The sequence below is a fragment of the Neofelis nebulosa genome, chromosome 11 (assembly GCF_028018385.1).
Source record: "Neofelis nebulosa isolate mNeoNeb1 chromosome 11, mNeoNeb1.pri, whole genome shotgun sequence".
Lineage (NCBI taxonomy): Eukaryota > Metazoa > Chordata > Mammalia > Carnivora > Felidae > Neofelis > Neofelis nebulosa.
In genome coordinates, this window is record NC_080792.1 from 66,975,576 (window position 1) to 66,994,984 (window position 19,409).

Sequence of the window (19,409 nt, forward strand, 5' to 3'; positions counted from 1 at the left end):
TACCTGTTGCATCCCCATAGGAATGTCCGTAGCCCCCATCTGGTGACTGGGTGAGCCCCCATCTGGAGACTGGGTGAGCCCCCATCTGGAGACTGTCCCGGGAAACTGGAACAGGGCACTTGGCCAGGCTGAGGGTACCTGTTGCATCCCCATAGGAATGTCCGTAGCCCCCATCTGGTGACTGGGTGAGCCCCCGTCTGGAGACTGTCCCGGGAAACTGGAACAGGGCACTTGGTCAGCCTCTGTGTCCATTTCTGACCAAGCAGATACTAGGGAAAGGTAGACATGGGGCCCCACCACAGTGCAGGGTGTAGTCTCTGGCACCTGGCCCCCTGGGGTCCCTGGGTGGCAGTGAGTAGAAGCAACTTGCCCAGTCCTTCCTGGCCTTGTTTATGGAAGAGTGGGCTCAGACCAACTCTGGCATTTATAGATTGCCCAACTAGCAAGTAATGAAGTAGAATTAGTTTGCATCTCTCTAAATCCACAGCTGCCTAAACCAACCCTGGCCCTCTGGCTCCCTCAGAGGCTCCTTAGGGATTCCCCTACCCACCCCACCCCCCTCACCCCACCCCCCTCACCCCATCCTGGCTGAGCCCACCTGCATGTAGACGAACCTCTGGCCAGGACACCACCCTGGGACCCAGGTCCCAGTTAACCACCCAGGAGCAAGCCCTCTCCTCTGAGTGTGTAGAAAGGGGATCACAGGAGCTTGGGAGTTCATGTGTGGAAACACTCCTGGGGCCTAGGAGCTGAGCCCCCTATGGACACCACCTCTACCCATTTCCCACCTGACAATCAGGGAGGAGCAAAAGATGTGAGCCATAGAAGATAGAAAGTTCCTTTGTTGCTTTTTTTAATTTTTAAATTTTCTTACAAAAAATTAGGTGTTTACCAATACAGTCTTATTTTGGTTTTGTTTTTAATGCTTTTTGTCAGTGTTCTTCTTCTGTTTTTAAGTCACAAACAGCAGGCACTAGGCAGCAGTCCCCCGCTGCTGCCGAAGGTCAGTCCCAGAGGTGTGACTCAGGGCTCCGGCAGACAGGATTGGCAGCCATGGCCTGGGCCAGAGTCGCTCAGAGAAGGCTCCTGCCACACTGGGCTCCATGTATCCGAGGGCAGGGTGGGGGCAAGCACAGCCTGACACCCATCTCACTGCCTCCAGAGCCTCTCTGCACGGCCAGCCCCTGCCCGTGTTCTGTCTGCCATGCAGGGTGAGACTCAGAGGCCAGTGGATCCCCTCCAGCTTCCAGAGTTAAACTCCTTCCCTGAGCCCCCCTCCCTGCTAGACTCCTCTGGGGCCTTGCACATACAAGAGCACACTCTTTTACATCACCAGCCCCAAAACAAAGCCCGGTGCCTTGTCCTGCCACCTCCCTGGGCCCCACCCTGGCAGCTCCACTGGCCTTCTCTCTCTCACTCACACACAGCACCATGTCAGTAAACAGCTAACTCAGCCTAAGGAGTTAGGAGGGGGGGCAGGAAGGGAGGTGTGTCCAGAATGTCCGGCCCTGGCTCCCAGGCGAGAGGCGCTGCCAACCCCTGGCGCCAGGGGGCTCCAAGCTCCACAGCAGGGTCTGTGAGGGCCGGCCCTGGAGTTCCCTTCTTCCCAAGATCAGATCCCTAAGAACAAATGGCTGGGCCCGAGCCCTAAGAAGGGAGAGGGGGAAGGTTGAGCAGGGTGGCCTGGTGGCTAGGTGGACCCCTCCACAGGCTATGCCAATGAAAATGTGGATAAAGGCGGCTGCTATGAGTGGTGCAGGCTGACCCCAAGAGTCTGGGCATCAGGGCCAATCTGACTTGCTGGTCCAGCAGGGACACTGTGCTTAGGGCATTTAAATGTGGGGGGACCATCCCTGCTCTCTGGCCTTATCTCCTCTGGGTCCTTGATGACCTGGGCTGGGACTGAAGACCCATGGAAGCATGTCCCTCTCCGACCTCAGCCTGTCCATAAAATGGGCATTTAAGCCTGATGAGTTTGAAGTCAGGGTCCCACCAGGGAGCACGGAGGGAAAGAACATGCAGCCAGCAGAGATTAACAAGAAGCCCCTGCCCAGAGGATGGGAAACAGTTGAATGAAAAACCAGACGAGAGAACGTACCAGGCATGCAAGCTAGACCCAGGAGTCAACGGGCTGAGGCTTAGCGTCCCCCACGGCGTCCACCAGCCTGACCGCAGGCCTGCTGGGCCCAGGCGGAGCCTTCCTGCCGGGGTCGGGCTGCAGCGGACGGGCAGTGGGCAGGAGGGCGTTAGAGGCAGAATACAGCATGTTAGTCAGTGCTGACAGGTTGGGGCTGGGCCGCTCAGTGGGTAAGGCCAGAGACAGGGTGCACAGGAAGGGGAAGCTGAGCTAGTGTGGCTCACATAGATGCGGAGTGACAACGTGGACACACACAGGCCTGTGCCCAAAGCCAGGGGATTGTCACAGAGTGGACTGGGAGGTGTTGTCATGGAGGCAGGACCATGGTGGGCCCTCACCCACTGCCCACTCACACACACAGGCGGAGAAAGATGAAGAAGACACACTTGCTCAGACTCCCCTGGCTCTGTGCGTTGTTCTGGGCAGCGACCCTGTCCCGTGCCCCCTCTCTCCCAGTGCATATGAGTTTCAAGTCACCTGTACGCATAGACTGACTCTGCTGGTAATGTTCCTGAGGCGGGAGGGCCGGTCGTCAGGCTTGATCTCCCAGCCCAACTGCCTTTCAGATGAGCTCCACCCCAGGCTGACTGGGCAGCCTAAACTCAGCACCTCGCTGGCGCCCCTCTCAGGCAAGCCCTAGCTATGCCACATCTCTAGGCACCTGCCCACAGCCACTTACTTTCAATGGTTCCTTCTCAGAGGCCTCCCCCGCAGGGTCACTGCCTCGAGCCCTCCGCTCCCTCCGGTCCACAGTAGAGTATCCATCTTGGGGTGGGGACATGAGGGGAACTCTGAGGGGCAGGCACCACAGGAGCAGATCTCCCTCTCAGCCCAGATGCAGGGGGGGCCCACCTACCCTGCCCCAGCACTGTGCGGGAGGACTAGGTCAGGTCTTCTCACGACCCCTCCCATGATGGTGGCTCAGAACACACCAGCCCCCACCCAGTCCCCCGCAGCTGGCAGGCCAGACCCCAGCTAGGCACTGACCCCTCCCTGGCTGTCCACCCCTCTCACCAGTACCACTAAACCGAATCTCTTCCAACCAGCACCTCCTTGGAAGACCTCTCCAGCACCAAACACACAAGACAAAACCACCTGGCCCATCTCAGCACCTCTCCCCTCCTCCTCCCCAGAAAACAAGACGCCCTGCATTATCTGCACTCACCTGGGCCAAGTGCCTCCATGGGGATCACGTCCCGGCTGCCCGGTTTCTCACCATCTGCAAGGCACAAGCCAGGTGGCTGGGGATACAGTGCAGTGGGGATACCAGAACAGACAGACCCCCAGCACAGCTGGCCTCAGGGACTCTTCATCACTAACTTCTTTGCACCATTCTGCCACACCTCTGTTATTGACAGCACCACCCCGGCTTAACATCAATGTGGACACCATGGGTGTAGAGGTGGTAGGAGGCTACAAGCCAGGAAAGCACCCCCCACCCCTAGCCCTCACCTGCCTTGTCACTATCAGTGCCCCTGGGTAGAGGAGCATCTCATACCTTAGGGATAGGTTTCCATGCCCCCACTCGGTACTCACCAAGGCTCCTGTCCACCAGTGGCAGCGTGCTGTCGTCAAAGCCTCCAGGACTTGGTGCTCCTTTGGGTCCCTTGGCAGTAGCAGTGGCTGACTGTGTATGAGAAGAGGTGCACAAAACAGACAGGATAGGGTACAGGGTTAGGGGCGCTCCTGTGGGGGACCTGGCCTGGAGAAGTGAAAGAGGGAAAGAAAAGCCACGCAGGCCGTACCTGGAAGCGCGCCTTGGTCCAGCCATCTTTCTGTAGGGCACCACGCAGCTCCTTGTAGCTCCATACAGTCTGTAGCACGTGGGATGCGGCCTTCGCCTCACGTACTGATTGGCTGCAGCCAGGTCCAGGGCGGGGTCAGCAACCGGCCACGCCCCCCCCTCCCACTGGGACCCCACCCTCCCCAGGCCAGGCCCTCAACCACCTGGTAGCGCCAAGTGCCACCAGCGCTGGAATGCCTCGGGCCTGTAGTAGTGAGCGTGCGTTGTCCAGGCTATCAGACACGATCTCGTGGATGGTGTTGAGCACAGCCACCACCGTGTCCTCCTCCAGGCGGGCACCAGGTCGCGCCGGAGCCTGTGCATTGCGCACGTTCCGCACCAGCTCCGCCATGGCATAGCTCCCTGAAGGACAGGGGCAAGTGTTAGGACACGCCTCTGCTCACCCCAGCGGGAAGGAAGGGGATTCAGACAGGGCCTCCACCAGGAGAGCCCCAGGAAGCTGCAACGTCACCTGCCGTGTACAGGGGATAGGCTCTGAGACGATTCAGGAAGACGTGAGCTCCAGTGGCTGGGACAGAATGACAGGGGCAGGGCCGGGCCCTTGACCTCCCCACCCTGCCGGTCCCTCTGCCCCTGCCCGTGGGACCCCAGAGCAGACCACCGGGCTCTGTATCCTGGCTCAGCCCCACCAGTGTTCTCACCAATGAGGTCCTTGTTGCGCCGGTCCAGCGAGAGGTTACGGAGGGCAATGGCAACAGCGCGCACCACCTTGTCAGTCTCGGACTGCAGCAGCTCCACGAGCACCGGAAGCCCACGCTCCTTGCGCACCGTGGCGCGGATGTACGTGGCCCACTGTGGCAGTGGAGCAGGTAGGATGCTCAGCACACTCAGGCATGCCTACATGCCCGGGCACTCTCCCACCTGAACCCTGGCTGTTCCCTCTGGCTGGACCCTCCTCCCTGGCATGACAAAGTCCAACCCAAGCAACTCAACTCTATCTCCAGCTTGCATCCTTTGTGCCCCAAACCGCCCGGAACCTTGAACCTCCTGGACCTCGGGGAGACATGGTGTCCCCTACTCTCCCTCCCAACCTGGACAAAGTCAGAGGCAGGCACCAACAGGATACCTAAGATTTTCTCTGTCCCCTCCCTACCAGGCTTGGCCTCTCACCATCCAGTTGCCAGCGCTGAGGTTCTGCAGGGCGCCAGCGGCAGCCTCCAGGGTGTTAAAGTTCCGGCTCTCCGTGAGGAGGGAGAGGTAGAGACGTACCACCTCGGGCTGATACAGCAGCTCAAAGCCTGGGCACAGAGCACCCACCACCCACAGTCACCCACACCTGCCCCCATTATCCCCTCTCCTCCCAGGGTGAGAGTCAGCTGGGGCCAGGGATGGGTGTGGTGCAGTGAGGGAAAATTTAACATCAATGCATTCACTCTTTATGGGCCACCCAAGGGAGAAGGCATTCCCATTTCATGGAAGAACAGAAGCTCAGTGAGATGCAGTGGGTCTAAGTGAGGTCACTATTCCTTTGCCCCTGGTGCAAAAGAAATGGTACTAGACCTGCCTGGCAGCCAGAGCATCCAGGAGGTCAGAGGTAGGGAGGGAGGTGGCAGCCAGGGTGGCTTCCCTAGCAACAGGACTCAAACTCCCTAATAACAGAGCCAGCCCGCCCATGTAGATAGGCTGTACAACTAAGAGGAGGAGCCCTAGCAACAAGACCCACCCTCCCTAGCAACAGGGCCCTATTCCCTCCTATGTAACTAAAGCTCTTTCCAGTGGCCACCCCTAGCAACAGGGCCTGCCTTCTCTGTCTACAACCCGCTCAACCACTCCGGGCTGCAGCAGAGTTGCCCCAAGGCACTCAGAGAGGAGGGCCTGAGCAGCCTTTCAGCTGGCCTGTACCCAAACATTACTCCCTCTTCTGGGTCCTCCCACCTGACATTTCATCACCCCCTCTACATTCCTCATGCCTCCTTGGTCCCTCTACTCCAGCCTCCCTGGGATTCCTGTTCCCCAAATGCTCCAAAAACGTCCCCATGCAAAGTGTTACCCCTCAGGGTGTTTGCAGGAGCTGGTCCCTCTGCCTGTGATGCTTTCCTCTAGACCTCCCATGGCCGGGGTCTTCCACCCTGCTTGGGGGTGTCTGGGCTTGCAGGGTGGGCTGTGGCTTGGGACTCACTAGGGCAGATCTCTCTTACTCAGGCTGGATTCCCAGTGCCAGCACACAGGGCTCCAGACAGGGATAAGAAAGACAAACTACTCTGCCCCCCGTGTGATCAGCCTCTGTACTAGATATGACTATACACCCCAACTCCCAAACCACCCTGAGTGAATGTGAGCTCCTCAGCTGATACTGGAAGGTCCTGCCCACCTGGTCTCTGCCCTTCACCGAAGGCCTCACTCTAGCCCCTCTAGTCTTTCATATGCTGTGTAACCTTGCAATCGCCTGGCCTCTCTGTGCCTGTTCCCCCCACTGCCTGAAGTGACCCACGGAACTGACCCTGATTCTGAACCCTTAGCAGGTGCCCAGGGACTGGATGGTCCTCTGGGGAACCCCATACCTGTGGTCCTATTTTCCATCGGATCCCCAAGGCCCTTCAAGCCTGTTTAGTAGCACAAAGCTTCACTACCTGGATAGGCCTGTGCCTGAACTCTGCCTCTACCCACTCACCTTTGGCAGCCTCAGTTCGCTTGGGTAGGTCTAGCGTGTCAAAGTTCCGGTCCATCTCACCATCCTTCTTCCCTGGAACAGAGTAGGGGGAGGTGAAGCAGACTCTGCAGAGAATGGGTGTGCATCAGGAGGGCTGGACACAGCACTTTCCTTCCTGAAGCAAACCCAAGAGCACTCCCAAGAGGTCTTGGCAATGGAACACTATTCTGTGTTTAGGTAGGCAGGGAGGGCCGGAGAAGGGCAGTGGTGGCAGTGGGGACTGTGGATGTCCCAGCCTTGCCCCCAGAAGCCAGAACTCATCTCCTTCAGATGCTGGGAGCAGCACTGCAGACCACCCAAAGGCCTTGCAGCTGCCAGGAGCTAGGAGCCCAGGCTGGGTGGCAGGTAGGTACAAAGCTGAGGATTGGCAAGGACAGGATGTGCCTGGTTGAACAGTAAAGCAAAGCTGGGGCCAAGAGTCCCAGCCACAAGGAAATGCCCACCTGGGGTCAGAACCTGGTCCCAGGGTCTGCTGGCTAAGAGAGACCTCGGCCCACAGGCTGAGCCCCTACAGCAGCCCCACCTAACACTTGTCAGCCTCAGCCTGCACACCTCCATGAATGAGCTCGCTCTCTCCCACTCACCCTCATCTCAGATGAGGGAGCTGCTTCTCCTCTGAAAAGCAGCAGAGTTCAGATGATCTGGGATCCCAGCCTCATGGGGCCTCTCTGTTGTCCCTCTAAGCCATATATTGCCTCATTCCCAGGGACAGACTTTGTTCAGTTACCCCTGGGGACGAATATACCCAGGCCCTGCCCCCTCTTTGGCTCTTCCTGCTCCAGCTCCAGCTCCAGCCCTGCAGGGATAGCTGAGTCTGAAGTTATAGAGGAACAGCCTGTTGGCCTCCCAAAAGGTCCAGGGCTGACATTCCTGCCATTGTCATGCCCACACAGTTGTCATGGAAATGGCTGCTTGGAGAAGGGACTGGGGATGGGGCAGGGCCCTGAGACTGGACTGCCCTGTAGTTGTCATGGAGATAACTGCCTAAACAATAGGGCAGGGGGCACCTCCCTGGTGCCCACTGCACCCACCAGGCCTGGACAGCAGGACAAACAGGGACTCACCTTGATGGAACCACTCCTCTGGGCAGCCGGAGGAAGCACAGGAGAGAGGAGACGAGCCTGAGTGGGCAGCAACCCCCCCCCCACACCCTCCCAGGAGGCCTCAACTTCCCACTGAATACCCTGGGTTGAGTAGATGGGTCATGGAATCCTACCGCGATTACTTTGGAGGGCTGAGTGCCAGCAAATGGGATAAGAAAGGGGAGGCCTGGAATCAGAACAGGTCCACATGATGGGGAGGAGTGGGTGAAGGCAGTGTACAGATGTCACCCGGCAGGTGCCAGGGAATGCAGATCCTGGAAGCTGTACCTAGCAAATGCTGGTCAGGATGGTGTGAAGGCAGGGTGGGGTGCTGCCCTCAGGGCATCTCAGGGTCTTCTGGTGCTCTATGAATGCCAGGAGGCAGCATCGTCTTTGATACTTCCCAAACATGAACCCATAGAACCCTTCCCAGAGCTGAGGGACCGAGTCGAGGCAGCAGCAGGGACACCACACAGGTTCACTCCTGTCCTCCCCTGGGGGACCCACAGTGCAGATGAGGGAACGCCGGCCTGACAGCTGGATGACCCAGGGGGCTGGGCCCAGCCTCCGAGGCTCCCGGCTTCCCCACCTGCCCATCAGGAGCTGACCAGGTGGTCTCTGGCTTCCGTGCCTGCCATGGGTATGGAAGAACTTTCAGCCTTGGGTTGCATGGGGAGTCCTAGAATGGTACCCCAGTCCCTCCCACACACCTTTGGCCTTCTTGCCACCGAAACAGCCAGCGTCATCCCGCTTCCGGCGCTGGGAGCCTGCAGCACCGCCTGGGGGCCCAGGCTCAGCCTCCTGGTACCTGTCGGCCCCAGGCACCTCCTTGTGCACATGGTAGGACAGGTTCCGCATGATACACACACAGTTCTCCACCGACTGTGGGGAGAGGAGAGTTGATGGAGCAGGGCCAGGTGGGCACGGAGACTGCTAACCTTCCTGGCGAAGACTGGCCACAGCCAGTGTGCACAGAAGGAACCAGGGATGCAAAGATGGGAAGGCCTAAGCTAGGGGGCCCATATGGCTAAGAACTCCCAGAGAAGGGCTGAGGAAGAAAAAAGGTGGAAAACACACTGTGTGTAGGACCTCATCCAGGGCTTCGGGAATGTCCACTTCAGTGTGGCCACTATGAGATGGTCCATCCCCAGGGCGCTGCCCCAGACTGGTATGCCTACTCCCCCTGTACTGCCCAGATAGTTTAGGGCCCCCTGGGTCCGGTTCCTGCTCCATCTCCCAGAACCCTTTGTAGGAAGCTATGAGACTGCCCCTGCCTGGGACCTGCTAGAGCCCTCCCTGCCAGGTTCCACCCACCTTGTTGTCCGTGTCCTTCCTGCCCACAGCTGACTGCAAGGCGTGCAGCAGGGCGTCTACCAGCCCTTCACATTCCCGGAGGCGGCGCCGGGCCTCTGCACCATCCGAACTCACGTTCCTGGGTGGCCAAGAGCAAGCCCTGTGACCCCTGGCTCCCATGGCAAATTCCCAGCCCTCACCTGGCCTTGGGGTCTTGTCTTCATCTGTAAAACAGGCTCTGACACCACCCTGTTGGGGCTACTGACAGTTCCCTGACCACTGAGACCCCAGGAAGGAGCCCCAGCCAGGCAACTGTATGGCGCAGAGGGCCTTCTCTGATGACTGGCTGAATTGGAAATGGGCAGAAGTGGCTCCAGAGGTGTGAGTCCATTTGCAGGCAATTATGGGCTTTCCCTACCCCACGGGCAGTTCTGGGCTCCACCTTACCCTGAGGTGAGGACCCCATAGGGCCACGGGGGTACATCCTGATGGACAGGCAGGACAGTGGGGAGCCAGCGCTGCCTGTGGGGACTCCACAGGGAATCCCAGGGTGGGAGGGTGAGGGCAGAGGTTGCAAGGAGGTAGAATGAGGCCTCTGAGGCCACCTGAAGATGAGGGTCCTGGCTCCCCCTACCCTGGCTGTCACGGTGATAGGAGAGTGTATCAAAACTGAGCAGGGCTGGGGCCATGGGGTACTACATGACAGCATAGCAGACCTTGTCCAGAGGCTGCCCTTGGGGCTGAGTACAGCCTCATCAAGCCCCATTCTCAGGACTCAGGCAGGAACTGTGGTATGGCTGTGAAGCTCCTAAGACTTGGGTGGCTAGTTCTCTTCCACACTTTACAGGACATGAGAACATGGCTATTCCCAGTTTTGCATGTAGGCTCTGGTGCCTGGCTCCCACCTCCTTGACCGGGAATAGCCCTGGGTGACCTCATAGGGAATGCCTAAGCCCAGCCCCCACCCACACCTCAAGCAGCCTGATGTGTTCTTGAAGACTGTTGTCCACTCGGCATCCCTTGGCTTGGAATCCTCGTTGGGCTCACGTTCCCAGCCCGAGTGGGGCACAATGACCTCATGGGTTAGTGTCTGCAGGCCGTGATCAATGATGACCATCTTCAGGGGCTCATAGGATGACAGGTTCCAGAGTGTGCCTGCAGGATGCCATCAAGCAGCCAGTGCTGACCACACAGGCAGTGACCTCCCTACCTCCCCATGTGACCTTGCTCAGGACCTGCCCCATCCTTCGTCAGCCCTACATCAGATTAGAAGATAGGAAGTGACAAAAGCCATGAGGAGTCTTGGGTGCCTACCCTGGCCCAGGCAAGATGTGCACAGGCACTCAATAATAGCTACTGGCTGGGAGGAAGCATCAGAGGGGCTGGGACGCAGAGGAAGGGCTGGTAAGGAGCCTGTGGCTAGACACACAGGTACCTTCTCTTCCTCCATCCCTTCTCAACCTCATGGGTGGATGGGACTACTGCTCCATTGGCTCTACCCAAAGTGGTCATGTGACCCTATCTGGCCAATTGGGTCCCATGAGGCACAATCACTCACCACTGCCCCACTGGAGGGTGGGACCAAGAGGCTGGACCTGGAGAGTACAGGGACATGGGGGCAAGTGGAGAGGGGTCCTGCCTGAGGGGCAGCAAAGTCCAGAGATAGAGACACTGGGGACCACTCAGTCTGAGCCTGATGCCTACCCCCCAGCAGCTGGGACTCCTGACTAAATGGATGGGTGGGGGGAGGGGAGTCTTTTTCTGGCCAAGCCTCGCTCTCCTCCTCCCTGAGGGATGTGGGGAAGCCAGGTACCACTCACCTGTGACGAGCTCTCGAACCTCATTGTCCCGGGCAGCCCGCAGTAGGCGCACCAGGGCAGGCACACCGCCACAGTCGCGGATGGCAGCCTTGTTGTCTGTATCTCGGCCATAGGAAAGGTTTCGCAGTGCCCCACAGGCCCGCCGCCGCACCTCTGCCCTTGGGTGGTCCAGCAGAGCGACGAGAAGAGGCAGGCCCCGCAGCTGCCGCACACGTCGCTTGATGCCCTCGTTCTCAAAGCACAGGTGTTGCAGGTAGGCAGCCGCGTTGGCTTTCACGGGATCCACGGGGTGCCGCAGCATGGCCAGTACCTCCGGCAGCTCAGGGTCCCGCCAACGTGGCTCTTTACGGGCGCTGTCCACTGAGGGCGACCGCCGTACCACCCGGTCCAGGCTACCCAGGCTGCCCCGTTCTGGCTGGGCCAGGGGTGCTGTCGCAGCTGGAAACGGGGGACGCTCCTCCATCAGCTCACCGCCATCATCTGCCACATCCTCATAGGCCCTGTGCAGGCAGGCAGGGCATATGAACATCTCAGCACTGTCACAAGATGCCTGCTCCAGAGTGGCCTCACCATACTTTCTCCGGGGGACCATGAACCCATTAAGGGCAGGGATAGGCAAATAACCTCGGTATTTGACCCCAAGCACCGAGTGGGTGCTGAGAGTCATGACCTAGGCCAGCAAGAACGGACTCCCAGACAATGATGGAGCCAAACACCAGCCAATGGTTACCAAGGCTTGCATCAGGGAGCTCACTCACTCTCATCACCATGCAGTGTTCCCCAATTCTGAGCTAAATGCGTTTCTATGAAACATCTGTGTCCATGACTGGGAGTCCTGCCTTTCCATGAGGCCCATCTCTGCAGTGCAGGATCTGCCAGGATCTGCAGGTAGGAGGTGACCCTCCCCTGCACACAGCCATCCTGGTGGGACTCTATGAGGAGCATTCAGGCCACCAGTCCCCCAGAGCATAAGATGTCTCTGTGGGTTGTCACCATCAAACCCACTTCCTAGGGCAGAGATTAAGGCTAGTAGGGGTCAGGTGTCTTGTCTGCAGTCACACAGCACAATCCATATGAAGGCTGTGATCATGTTCCCACTCTACAGATAGAGAAACTGAGGGCAGAGATGACAGAACCAGAGCCTGTGCTAGGAAGAGCTGGGTGGCTTAGGTTCTGGCTGCTTTTGTAGGGGAAACTGAGGCCCAGGGAAAGGCTGGAGCCTCAAACTCAGAGAAATGTGCTAAGCCTCTTGTGCTCATGTCTTCACGGTTATCTGACTAGAACAGGACTAGCAGGCACTGGGCACTGTCACTAACCTCCCTAATGTCCTAGACCCACAGGGAGGGTACCAACTGCAACTCCACCATCCCAGAGGCTGCCCTATTGCTGTCTTTGAAAAGGACTCAGTCCAATTCAAACTAACATGTGTAACTTAGCCCTGGCAGCTACACTTCCTGTGGAGGATTCTCTGGTGGGGGAGTGGAAGGCAGACTTCCTGGAGGCAGTCAGTGGCCGGACACAGGGTGCTCACCTGGTGCGAAAGCCACGCCCACACTCAGGCCTCCTCCTAGTGGCAGTGCCATAGTCAGGCTCCAGCTCCGGGCCACCCTCGTCATCGGCAGCCAGGCTGCGTGTGTCATCCTCCAAACCATATGGCTCCGCCTGAAAGCGCTCGGGCTGGGAGCGGCCGGCTGGCGGCACAGGCTCAGGGCCTGCAGGAAAGGCCTCACGTCGGCCAGGCAGTGTGAAGCAACCATCCACGGGGCCTGGGCCAAGGGGGCCACGTGGGGGCCGCACACCCAGCCCACGGGATAGACTGCCGTAGCTGGGGACATCACGGGGCTCAGTGCCGTCGGTAAAGCTGCCCCCACTGCTGAGGTAGGCACGGGAAAGCGTGGCTGCTGGGCCACCCCCACGTAGCAGGAAGTGCCGGTCCAGGGGGCCATCTGCGAAGGGGCCTAGCGGGGGGCCGCCGTCCAGCAGGGGGAGGCCATCTGGGCCTACAGGCACTTGGCGCACTGTTCTCGTGGTCACCGTCTTGACCGTCTTGGTGACCTGGTGGGTAAGTGGGTGGCCAATGGGCTGGGCAGCCTGAGAGGCCTGGACACTGCCCCAGCAGGGCCAGGGTGGCCTAGATCTTCCACCTGAGCAATAGGTGGCCCCTGGGAGGCCACTCTATAAACGGAACTATGGCTACACAGCCTACTTGCCCACTGCCTGGGCCCCGCCATACCTTGGTCTCAGTGCGCCGGGTAGTACCATCTTCTGATGTGACAATGGACACGTGAGAAGTAGGTGTACCAGGGTCCTCCTCTACCGTCACAGTCTCCTCCAGCACCTCGGGCGCCTCTGGCATTGTGGCCAGCGAGGCCTGGCTGCCCGGGCTCTGTTCCTGGGCAAGACGGGGGCTGTCAGTGTGAGGAGCCACAGTTCACCTGGCCCTGGAGTGCAGATGCTTGTACTGGCCTAGATGCCAGGAGTGCCTTCATCCTACCCCTGGAACCCATGGACCCCAAGGCCTGTCTCAGCAACAGCTAGTGAAGACAGCAGCTCCAGTCTTGTCTCTGAACACCATGGGGTGCCCTGGGGGCTGACCCCCAGTGCTGGGGCCTCCTTGGGCTGAGTTGGCAGATGAAGCCCCTGACCCCAGTAGTGCAGTCTTGGGCAGCCCTGTCTGAGCTGCAAGGTTCCTGGCTGCTACAGGTTCCTGGTGGGGCAAGGAAGCTGGTGGGATCTGCACGTTGCTCTCCTGACATGGCTCACTAGCCCTGGCTGGGCCCTCCCAGTATCCTGGGCCTCCTCCCTGACCCACCCCAGAAGCCTCCAGTGCAGAGGCCTTGGGATAGCAGTTTCAGCACTGCTCACTGACTCCTCGTGGCCACGCCCAGGCTCCCACTGTTCCCAAGGCCAGCTAGACGCCCTCACAGGACAGAAATACCCAGTTCCCAGAATGCCCAAAATACCCTTGCTCCTTCCGGCCTGGACACTCGTGGGGTGTTGAGTGGGCACAGCCTGGCCCTACCTCATTTGGCCCAATGGTTGGTGCCCCCCCCTGAAGTGCTGAGTGTTCTATCAGAGCCCAGAGATGGTGAATTCAGGCCGGGTGTACCTAGTTGGTCCTTGACAGGAATCCTGGTCCCCTCCCCACATACCTCTCCCTAAGCCTCTCCAACCTCAGTCACCCACCTCATTCTCAACCAGCAGCGCCCCCTTGCCTTCCTCTCTGCAGGGGCTGACCATGGTAGAATTACAGGCAAGATGGCTCTGGACGAGGCCCTCTTAAGGCCCATATGCCTATGGCCCGACTTGCCAGTGGAGAAACTGAGGCTCAAGGAGGACAGGCCAGTCCATAGCAGAGCTGAGCAGACTCCTGCTGTGCTGATTGGCAAAGGGGCCTGAGAGCCAAAGTCTATCTACCCCTGGGCCTGACTACATGGGTCCTCCACACCATGCCAATGTCCTAGGATAGCATCTGGCCAGGATGGGTAGGGGCTGAAACCCAAGCTGCAGTGGGCAGGCAAGTGGGGGCACATTCCTGGGCAGCCAGGGCCAGGTCAGCAGGAGGACAGGACCTGCTCTGTGGCTCAGATACTGTGCCTTGAAGGATCAGTCCCCCGTCTGGGCCCCAGGCCTCCGAGGCCTACACAGAAATGGAGCTGAGGCCCAGGGAAGGCCATACTCATATCTGCCTGCCACTAGACCCCTACTCTGTTCCTGGCCCTGGGCCTGAGCAGTGTGTAAGGCTAAGTGTCCACAGCTGCCCTAGGGTCTGCCTCCCTAGGTCCTCAGGGTGTGAAGTCTCCTCAGGTTAGTGTCCTGACCTGAAAAAAAATGCTTAACTGAACATAGTTGTTGAGGTTCTGGGCCCCTGAAAACTCTTCAGGGGTCCAGAGAGATGCCTGGACCATATCAGAGCAGGTGTATCCCCTGGGTTCTGGTGACACAGGAAGGAAGAAATCACAGAATGCAGCCTCTTCTCCCAGAAGCAGGACCTCAGAGGACAACAATATGTGATTTTATAAAAAGGAAAATTGAGGCCTGACAGAAGGGAGAGGATTGACCAGGACTTCACAAACCTGGGGAATTTCAGGTATCCACAGAAAAGGCAAACTTTGCAAGGCCTTTAAGCTACACCTCACCCCTTGTGGGCCACAGCCTTGGTTGCCACTCAGTGTTGCAGGTGGAATGCCTGTTGGGGACCTGGCCAGGAAGGAGGAACATGTTCCCTGGGAAAGAGAATAAACTGAGACCCTAAATAGGGACATGCTGGTGAGCTGCCAGGCAAGGTGGCCTGGCCTCTTCTCTGAGGGCATTGGGAGATAGTTCTGGAGCAGATTCAGGGACAGCCTGTCACTGTTGAGGCCTCGGCTACCCCACCTGTATTTGGCAACTATGGGAGCAAATGTGTGGCAGGCACTGAGCTCTCTGCCAGGCTCTGGGAGCCAGGCATGGAGGGGTCTAGGACGACACATTGGTGGCTGCAAGTGAAGGGGAGGGGTTCAGAGCAAGACTGACAGGAGGGGACCAGAGCACTGTCAGGAGGGCATGGGCCCTGAGTAGACTTGCATACATTTGCATAATTAACACTCTCAGAGAAAAGCCTCCTACTCCCTGGTTAGGGGGTGAGTGTGAGGAGGGAGGAGGAGGAGTAAGCAAACCTCAGACCTCAATGCTACTCTGAGGCTCAGTTTATTCTCACTCTAGTCTATGGTGAGGGTCTGACACAGTGCAGTGGGAGACAAAGGGATGCAGGTCTAGGAGAGCCAAGTTCACCCCCCCCACCCTCTGCCAATGAGGCCTGACAACCCTGCAGCATCGCCTACTAATACCCAACCCAGGCAGCCCGGTAGTGGGATCCTGAGGCCCCAAGAGCCCCACTGGCAAATGACCTCAGGGAGCTAAAAATGGGTGATGACTTCACCCAGATGGGCAGGCAGGCAGGAGCGTGAGTCAGCCTGTGATCACAGGAAGGCCTGGCCCCCGTTACACACTCCTGGGCACACATGCAGATAAAGACCTAGATACACATGCACGTACCTGGTTCCTCCAACAGGGACGTATGCACATATACATACGTATGTATGAGCACCCAGCTCAGTGCACAGACCCAAGCACATCAACCCTAACAGCCCCCAGTGCACAGTGCCCACTGCCTCCGGAGGGACTTGCACATATGAACACATCCCATCACCTCCTCCTACCTCCTATCTCTGTGTCCAACTCCCTAGACATCCACTCAACCACTCACTATGGGAGTTTCAGAGCTGGCAGCAGAGTGGGGAACCAAAAGCCTACAGTAGGGAAAGGCCCAAGGTCAACCTGATGCTCAGGCCTCTATAACATCTTTGGGGTAGTGACATGGGATGGACTGATGACCAGCACACAGTTGGCACTCAATAGAGGCAGTTGCCCAGGGTGACTGCATCCCCTCAACTGGCTTCAAGACACTGGTCTAGGGCTGCAGGTCCACCTACAGCATACCCCAGGGACCCCTGGCCCTGCACCTGAGGTTCCCCCCTGCACCCCAGACACAGGCACCAGCCTGGACACACCACCCTTAGCCCTTCTCCATATCCCAAATCTTGCCAAATCCTGTCGACTGTCTCTTGTCACCTTTCCCCAGCCCTAACTTCATTCTTGCCCCTCTTCCTGGGACCACTGACCTGCCTCCCATTACCTACCTCCAGGGCCCAAACTATCCCCTGGCACTCCCATCCATGGTCTACCTCGTCCATGGCCCACAGGTCTGGCCCAGAGTGGGGCTCCTGTCCAGACCTGGGGTTCCCCATGGGCTCCCTTGAACTTGTGGGAGGGGCGTGGCCCAAGACTCCAAGCCCAGAGCCAGAGTGGCCAGTACTCAGAGAGGTAAACCCACAACCAGTCACCACTGCTCTCGAGAGGGTCCCCAGAGGCATGGAGCTGGGCATAGCAAGAGGGCCCTAGGCTCTGTCACACACCTGGAGCTCAGCTTCCTCATCTGGAAGTGGGAAGTACCCAGGGTATCAAGGCCATAGGACAAGGGGGATAGTGCCAGTCCCACCTTTGTGGCCTGATCTAAGGAATGTGGGGAGTAGGAAACAATGTGGGACAATGTGTAGAGGGGCAGCCACCTGGGCAAAAGCCCACAATAACCTCTGAGGTACATGTGGGAATGGCAGAGAGAAGGAACAGGGATACAAGCCAAGTTACAATGGTGGAGTCTGGACTGGGGTTGCAGAGGCTCACCAACTGCACTTGATAGATGAGAACTCATGGTATGTATCATGAAAAACAAACCTCAGGGCAGGTGCCCCACCCTGTCCATGGTTTCACCTGCACACAGGGAATACGTTAAGGTGGGATACCATACCTGGTTCCCACAATCCCCAGTCCTGGCTCACAGAGGGCACAAGACAGCTGGTACTGAATAAATGAATGAATGAATGAATGAATGAACGAGTGGAAGAGTAAAGGAATGAAAGTGTCCCCCTGCCCCCTCCACCCCCAGCACAGTCATCACGGATAGAGTCCAAGACAATCCAGGCTGGGTCTCTCACCAGAGAGTGAGCCCTTGGCTACCACAGATGTCATCTCTTGATGCCCACAGCCTCTGCCCAGCCCTGGCAGATGGGGAGCTCACACCTCCACAGCAGCAGTCCACCTGCCAGGGCTTGCAGTCTACACTGAGTGGCCAAGAGGCCAGGGGGCAGTTGGTGCCCAGCAGACACCACTGGTTGCAGCATTGCAGGGGATAGCAGGGCTGGCTTCACCCATCACAGTTTCTCCAAGCCCAGCCCACATCCAACAGCTACACAATGGCCCCAACTCCCCCCAGCTGACCCCTACATCTCTGGGACAGTCACTGGCCAGACCCTAGGGGCCATACCAGAGATGCACAGCAAGCAGAAACCCAGCTGCCAAAGGTAGGCAGGAGTGATCTACCCCCTAATCACAAAGGGCCTGGGGCAGTTGCTCCTCCAGTCAGCCTCAGTTTCCCTGCCTGTTACTGGACCACAAACATTCTGAGTACAAGGTGCGGGTAGCCCACACGCCTCCTTCCAGCTCCTTCCCAGTACTGGGAGGCTGACTGACCGGGTTTCCCTCAGAGACCCCCTCCCGCCTCCGCACGTGGGCAGGGCCCTCCTCCACCCCTCCCCTCACGTGCGCTGCCGAGGCAGACAGGGCTTCCATTAAAGCTCCGGAAGCGCCTTCTCAGGTCCCCAGAGTCAGAGCCCGCGCTGGGAGTGTGAAGGGGAGGGGAGGCCCACCAAGCTCCCCAGGGAGCAGGAGGCCTAGCCCGGCTGCTCTCTCTTGACTCGGCATCCCTCCTGCACGGAGCGGCTGCTCAGGAAGGCTCTCACCCACCACCCAAGACCTAGGCACCTGCCCTGGGCGCTGCCTTACGGTGCACCCACCCCGATCCCTGCCTTCTTGGCGCGGAGTCGCACCGCCTGGGGTCCTTGCACCCGATCCCCAGAGACCTCGTGGCCCCACCCCGCGCCTTGCACACTCCCCCCCCCCGCCCCCCCCCCCCCCCCCCCCGGGCATCGCTCTCACTCCACCGCCCCGCCCGCCCCGGGCCGAACGGCGGCGCCGGTCCGAGGCACAGACAATAGCCGCCTTCGGCCGGCAGCTCCACGGAACAAAAGCAGGTCCTCCCGGGAAGGCCGGCGCCCCGCCCTCCGCCGCCGGGCCCCAGGGATGGTGCCCCCACGCCTGGGACCAAGTTCCCTCCAACCTGTCTGAGTTCGGCCGGCATCGGGCCGGGCTCGGCGGGGGGGGGGGGGGGGGTGGGGGGCTCGGGTCGTTAAGGGCGGCGGCGGCGGCGGCGGCGGCGGCGGCAGCGGCGGCGGCAGCTGAACCGGGATCGGCTCCGGCGCCTCGGCCGCTCGGGCTCGGGCTCGGCGGACTCGCTCCCCGCGGGGGCGGATCTGGCGGCGGTCACGGCTAGCAGCCAATGGAGCGGGGCCGCGCCCAGGCGGGGCGGGGCGGGGCGGGGGTCGGTGGGGCGGGGCGAGGTCCCGCCCCCTACCCCCGCAGAGCGCGGCTCTGCAGCCAGGCCAGGGTTGCCCCTAACTCTGCGGCAGCGCGTCTGGGCTCCTCGTTCCTCTCCTCCCCACCGTTGGAGTGACATTTTCCCGCCGAGTGACTTTGGCCAAGTCCTGCTTCCCAGGACTCATTTTGCCTCCAGTATAAGAGTTCACGGGCCCCTCCCCGTGTAGAATTGGGGAAAGAGTTCTGGCAGAGCAGGGGCCAATGCAGCCATCCTCAATAGTACAAGCTGCTCTAACTTCGATTAGTTGCCCCCTGCTGTGAAATGAGGGCTGATCAGACAGTTGTTACAACGATGTCAGCACCGCAAGGCCTCTCGGGACTTCCAGATCTGGTCCAGGCCCTTGCCCAAAACCCTATGACGGACCCCCACAGAGCTCAGTTGGGGCCTGCCAAATGGACCTGCACTGATCCACTTGTCTTGGGTTCTCCCCATCAAGATACAGAGGCCCCCACTCTCTGATAGGTGTCAGAGCAGATCAAATGGGGGTTGGGGGGTGCTCAATTGTTAGATGACCCTGGGTGAAAGCTCTTGAGCCAAACTAGCTTCAGACACTCTCTCTTCCATGCCTTTGATCCACTGGGGAGTGGT

General features: G+C 59.2%; 1 protein-coding gene across 9 annotated transcripts in view; it reads right to left on the bottom strand.

The window, feature by feature from the left end:
- Positions 1–836: 836 nt before the first annotated feature.
- The window catches only part of ARVCF (ARVCF delta catenin family member), a 49,367-nt gene continuing 30,794 nt past the window's right edge, over positions 837–19,409 (bottom strand). The window contains exons 1-18 of one of the 9 annotated variants that reach the window (XM_058693014.1): positions 18,504–18,671; positions 13,020–13,178; positions 12,318–12,841; positions 10,787–11,286; positions 9,938–10,121; positions 8,988–9,105; positions 8,384–8,555; positions 7,656–7,673; positions 6,553–6,624; positions 5,052–5,179; positions 4,583–4,733; positions 4,085–4,283; positions 3,883–3,994; positions 3,674–3,764; positions 3,303–3,356; positions 2,817–2,902; positions 2,099–2,215; positions 837–1,647 (exon numbers count right to left, since the gene is read on the bottom strand). In XM_058693014.1, the coding sequence (XP_058548997.1) occupies positions 2,111–2,215; positions 2,817–2,902; positions 3,303–3,356; positions 3,674–3,764; positions 3,883–3,994; positions 4,085–4,283; positions 4,583–4,733; positions 5,052–5,179; positions 6,553–6,624; positions 7,656–7,673; positions 8,384–8,555; positions 8,988–9,105; positions 9,938–10,121; positions 10,787–11,286; positions 12,318–12,841; positions 13,020–13,178; positions 18,504–18,524 (2,694 nt within the window). In that variant the 5' untranslated portion in view covers positions 18,525–18,671 and the 3' untranslated portion in view covers positions 837–1,647; positions 2,099–2,110. Of the gene's footprint in view, positions 1,648–2,098; positions 2,216–2,816; positions 2,929–3,302; positions 3,357–3,673; positions 3,765–3,882; positions 3,995–4,084; positions 4,284–4,582; positions 4,734–5,051; positions 5,180–6,552; positions 6,625–7,655; positions 7,674–8,383; positions 8,556–8,987; positions 9,106–9,937; positions 10,122–10,786; positions 11,287–12,317; positions 12,842–13,019; positions 13,179–18,503; positions 18,672–19,409 lie in introns of those variants that run through there. The other 8 variants (XM_058693008.1, XM_058693015.1, XM_058693011.1 and 5 more) reach the window with 8 other exon arrangements.